This window comes from Periophthalmus magnuspinnatus, unplaced genomic scaffold, assembly GCF_009829125.3.
Source record: "Periophthalmus magnuspinnatus isolate fPerMag1 unplaced genomic scaffold, fPerMag1.2.pri scaffold_184_arrow_ctg1, whole genome shotgun sequence".
In the NCBI taxonomy this organism is placed as follows: domain Eukaryota; kingdom Metazoa; phylum Chordata; class Actinopteri; order Gobiiformes; family Gobiidae; genus Periophthalmus; species Periophthalmus magnuspinnatus.
In genome coordinates, this window is record NW_022986727.1 from 7,070 (window position 1) to 12,949 (window position 5,880).

Below are 5,880 nucleotides of genomic sequence, written 5' to 3' on the forward strand. Positions count from 1 at the left end.
GTTGTTTGTTTTACTTATAGAAGAATCTGTACAGGGTAGGTTTTGCTCTGAATTTGATGCAGAGTTTTCTATTATTGGTTCAGTCACTTGCTTGCTTGAACATCTCTTATGACTCCTGTTTTGTTTCCTTACACGTGATCTCCCTCTCTCACTTTTCTGATTTTTTGTATTGTCCAGTTCAGCAAGTGATTGTGACTCCTTTCCAGTGTGCACTATCATGCTTGGAAATCTGAGCTTATTAATTTTCTCATCAGCTATGAGCATCTCACTGGTGTCTGTATCTTCAGAAGAGTCTTCTCCACTTTTAGGGATGTACTTTTCTCCACTGTCATCCGAGGTGGAATCAAATAGCTCATCTGAATCAGGATCAAATAGCTCATCTGAATCATAATCAAGGGGCGCTCTCATCTTAAGGAAAGAGAAATAAAATGAATAATGCAGGTAAACGCCGTGAACAATATTGTGCACATTTAATACATGGAAACAACCATCAAGTGTTTATTTAAAGTGCACACCTCTATGCTTTTTGTTCTCCTCAGCTTTGGAATAGATGTGTCAGTGATGGTCAAGTCACATTCAGAGGATGGACCTGATGCCTGAGGTGTAAATAAACCTGCTTAATTATATAGCACTAATACACAAAATGAACAATGACAGTGTAAAGACCTTACCTCACAGCTTTCGGTTAGCTGTGAAGAAACAGTGCATTGAGTTTCTGCTTCATTAGAATTTGTAATATTTACAACAGGAGAGCTTCCAGCTCTTATTCTTGTAAGTCCTTCATCCTTTGCCTGTGGAAGGAAAAAGAAAATATTTTAAGTGATTTAAAATATAAGCTAATTAAATTAAAAAGCTTTAAACTAAAAAAAATTCATCAACATTGAAGTGACAGGTGTTATACTTACAAGTAACAAAATCAATGTGCGTGCAATTTGGAATCTACAGTAAAGAATGATTGTGCCCGCAGGAAAAAAAATGTGCTTGGAAACAAAACTTGCACCAAATTCAAAACCATATTATTACTGAGAAACATTGGCCCCCACAAATAATGTGCGCAAGACACAAACTACAGTAGATTACAGAATGCGTGTCCCCACAAAGTCAGAAACCCGGAGTGTGTTTGGAGTCCCCACCAGGTCGGAAAAAACATTGTGTTTGGAGTCCCCACAAAGTCAGAAAACCGGAGTGTGCTTAGAGTCCCCACGAGTAAAAAAAAAACAGTGTGCTTGGATCCATGTCCCATTATACAGTTGAACCAGTCTGGACTAAAATAGCACAAGAACTAAACAGTGCTGTTCACACTGACTCTTACTTGTACAACGAGTACTGGAGGTGACTCTGGAGTCATCTCTACAGGTCTGGACAGGTGAGGATCAGATGACTTGGCTGCTGGAGGTTGTTCCTCAGTCTGCAAAAAAAACATCAACATGAATAGTGGAGTTTCTCAAAACTTGTCAATTTATATTCAATAAGAAAATGGTTTTGACGTCAATGTTTAAGTCCATCTGGCTCCAAGTCATACGTTTATCATAAACACATTTTCACCTGGACTTAGCTCAATGTTATGTGTATCTGGTTATAGTCAACATGAAATGTTACAGGAATAACCCAAGTTCTGGTTGAAGAACCGTTGTGAATTACAAAGACACACTGTGCTTGGGCTACAGTCTTACTCTAGCTGCCACGGTCCCCATGAGTAATGTGTGTATGACAATATCCAGATTAAAGTATGCTGTCCCAATACAGCCAGCAACCAGAGTGAAGTTGGAGTCCCCACCAAGTCAGAGAACCGGAGTGTGCTTGGAGTCCCCACGAGTCCAAAAAAACAGTGTGCTTGGATCCATGTCCCATTATACAGTTGAACCAGTCTGGACTAAAATAGCACAAGAACTAAACAGTGCTGTTCACACTGACTCTTACTTGTACAACGAGTACTGGAGGTGACTCTGGAGTCATCTCTACAGGTCTGGACAGGTGAGGATCAGATGACTTGGCTGCTGGAGGTTGTTCCTCAGTCTGCAAAAAAAAAAAACATGAATAGTGGAGTTTCTCAAAAGAAACTTGTCAATTTATATTCAATAAGAAAATGGTTTTGACGTCAATGTTTAAGTCCATCTGGCTCCAAGTCATATGTTTATCATAAACACAGTTTCACCTGGACTTAGCTCAATGTTACGTGTATCAGGTTATAGTCAAGATGAAATGTTACAGGAATAACCCAAGTTCTGGTTGAAGAACCGTCGTGAATTACAAAGACACACTGTGCTTGGGCTACAGTCTTACTCTAGCTGCCACGGTCCCCACGAGTAATGTGTGTATGACAATATCCAGATTAAAGTATGCTGTCCCAATGCAGCCAGCAACCAGAGTGAAGTTGGAGTCCCCACCAAGTCAGAGAACCGGAGTGTGCTTGGAGTCCCCACGAGTAATGTGTGTACGACAATATCCAGATTCAAGTATGCAGTCCCATTGCAGAGTGAAGTCGGAGTCCCCACGAGTAAAAAAACCAGTGTGCTTGGATCCATGTCCCATTATACAGTTGAACCAGTCTGAACTAAAATAGCACAAGAACTAAACAGTGCTGTTCACACTGACTCTTACTTGTACAACGAGTACTGGAGGTGACTCTGGAGTCATCTCTACAGGTCTGGACAGGTGAGGATCAGATGACTTGGCTGCTGGAGGTTGTTCCTCAGTCTGCAAAAAAAACATCAACATGAATAGTGGAGTTTCTCAAAACTTGTCAATTTATATTCAATAAGAAAATGGTTTTGACGTCAATGTTTAAGTCCATCTGGCTCCAAGTCATACGTTTATCATAAACACATTTTCACCTGGACTTAGCTCAATGTTATGTGTATCTGGTTATAGTCAACATGAAATGTTACAGGAATAACCCAAGTTCTGGTTGAAGAACCGTTGTGAATTACAAAGACACACTGTGCTTGGGCTACAGTCTTACTCTAGCTGCCACGGTCCCCATGAGTAATGTGTGTATGACAATATCCAGATTAAAGTATGCTGTCCCAATGCAGCCAGCAACCAGAGTGAAGTTGGAGTCCCCACCAAGTCAGAGAACCGGAGTGTGCTTGGAGTCCCCACGAGTAATGTGTGTACGACAATGTCCAGATTCAAGTATGCAGTCCCATTGCAGAGTGAAGTCGGAGTCCCCACCAAGTCAGAAAACCGGAGTGTGCTTAGAGTCCCCATGAGTCAAAAAAAACAGTGTGCTTGGATCCATGTCCCATTATACAGTTGAACCAGTCTGGACTAAAATAGCACAAGAACTAAACAGTGCTGTTCACACTGACTCTTACTTGTACAACGAGTACTGGAGGTGACTCTGGAGTCATCTCTACAGGTCTGGACAGGTGAGGATCAGATGACTTGGCTGCTGGAGGTTGTTCCTCAGTCTGCAAAAAAACATTTTATATTCATATATACAGCATAAATCTGTAAATATAAATCTAAATATAATATGTAATACAAGTATGATACACACACATATATATATATATATATATATATATATATATATATATATATATATATATATATAAAAAGCTCCACACAAACCAGGCTTGCTAGATGCAACAAGTTATCAAGCCTTTAAAAAAAGTCACAAACAAGTTATCTGAGCACTTCAATTAAAAGTTATTGTTTTGTCCATTGATTAAAAAGTCCGTGTTACTGAAGAACAAATGCCATATTTTAAATAATAGCCTAATTTAACTTTAACAACTTTAAATGGGGCAAGAATGGAGGATGACATTTTTGTACATTTTGGGTTTAAAGTTTTTGCATAACATAGTATTTAAACTATACAAAAAACTCATGAAAAAGTGGGGCTTATCAAAACAGCATGTTCCAATAGGAAATAATCTTCTGAATTTCTACTACTAAGTTATTTTAATACAATTTTAGTCCAAAACAAAAAATGTTGCATTGCACTTGTGTGGCAAGTTTCCTACACATTGACCACATGGCACCCCCATATACAATTAATCATCCATGGTTAGGTGAAGACAAGTCCTTTGTCTGTTTTTGGTTAGAAGACACCTCTTCTCCTATAAATACTGCTGACTGGTGTGACCGATTGACCCAAGAGACAACTTACGTGGGGTGAAGGTGACACTTCAAAAGTTTTCCTATAGGTCTGCTGAAGCTCCACCCCCTGCGGGGCTTGCCTACATCCTACAAGCAACTTTATAAAAACTGTATGTTGCTCCTGTTATCTCTATCTCTCTCTATACTTAGACATACTGGACATATGGATTAGACATATGTATTTTATATCACAAGAGACAGCCGAAACTCTGGCTGGTATCATGATACCATGCATAATATTAAACTTAATTCTTTTATATAAGAAACCTTTGGCCTCCATCATTTTTATTCTGCAACCAGAAAATCATGCTTCCAGTGACATTTCCTTAAACTGATTACTTGATCCATTTAAGGAAAAAAGTCCAAGGGGAAAAAAAATGACCATCAGTAAATACATACCTGTGTTCTCCATGGACAATCACTTCCACCATAGTCATATGTTACTTCTTCTCCTGGCTGAATGTCCCTTGAAGCAAACAGACAGAGGTGTGGTTTGGCCTCATGCATAATCCTCTTCATTTTGCAATTCGGATGACGGTGGTCATCGTTGACAAGTCGTCCCAGGCTGCCATCTTCTTGTGCTGCGTCAATGCTTAAAAGAAAGATTAAAGCTGTCATATTACCGGTAGTGCATTAATTGCAATTAATTTATTAACTACCGTCATAGTTAAAGTGTTATACTTTTTAATCGCATTATTATTATTTTTAATCTCTGACTTCTGTTTCCATTTTCAAGTTGCATGTGAAGCCTAATTGGCTGTCATGGATCTGGTTGGGGACTAACTATGTTTTCTTTTGCCTATTTGAAGTATTTTCTTGATGGTATTCAGCATTTTTTTCAGTTGTAGAAGTTCACTCAGTGCTTAGTAATTGTATAACTCAGAACATGTTGATAGTATTTTATGTGCACCTGATGTTTCAGCACTTTATTTCAGTTGTACACATTCAGTCAGTGCTTAGTAATTGTATAGCTCTATATGTTGAGAGCATTTGAGCATTTTTGTATTTAGAAATATTTAGAGATCGACAAAAGTACAGTGATATCTCCTGGTGATCAAAACTAGTCTCAAATACAGAGGGATGTAAACAGCTCAGAAAGCATCGGTTCATATGTGAAAAACAATAATGGGTTCATAAAGCCATAATTTTTTTGTTGTATATCAACCTTTTGCATCCGCTACAATAATATAATTGATTTAAATGAAAAACAAAACAGAAAACTCATGTTGAGGGTTTTTCTCATGAATTTTTGGTCAGATTAAAAATAGATTAATTAGATTAATAAATTACATAACATAAATAATTAATTTCATACTTTTTTTAATCTATTAACAGCACTGAGATTATATAAAATATATATATATATATATATATATAGATATATATAAAGCTTCTGTGTCAAAACTTTTAAGTTCCAGCCTTGCATTTTAAATGTTTTAATTCACTATGCCCATGTCCTTATAAACGCTTTATAAGCATGTAAATAGAATAGTGCCATGGAACGAGTACCTTCTTTCTGTTCCTGTTGAGTTTCATTTTGCACATGAGACAAAGAATACCCTCTCCATCTAATTAGAAATGAAAAATGGGCAGTGTAGCATTCAGAATTTACCACCACATCTTCTCTCTCCAATAGAAGTCAAACATGAAAACGGTACATCTTTGGTGATAGGTCCTCTTCCTCCTTTCTGCCTCCTCAAAATTTATCAACGTCCCTCTGTATTCCACCACAAAATCTCCTTTTGAGAAATGTGACTTTGCAAAGACCCCTCG

General features: G+C 37.9%; 1 protein-coding gene across 1 annotated transcript; it reads right to left on the bottom strand.

The window, feature by feature from the left end:
* Positions 1–1,282: 1,282 nt before the first annotated feature.
* On the bottom strand, positions 1,283–4,725 carry LOC129457421 (uncharacterized). The gene is made up of 5 exons (XM_055232474.1): positions 4,507–4,725; positions 3,318–3,413; positions 2,602–2,697; positions 1,921–2,016; positions 1,283–1,408 (listed from the first exon to the last, which is right to left on the bottom strand). Exons 1-5 carry the CDS (start codon positions 4,723–4,725, stop codon positions 1,283–1,285), a joined length of 633 nt encoding a protein of 210 aa, XP_055088449.1.
* Positions 4,726–5,880: the final 1,155 nt, after the last annotated feature.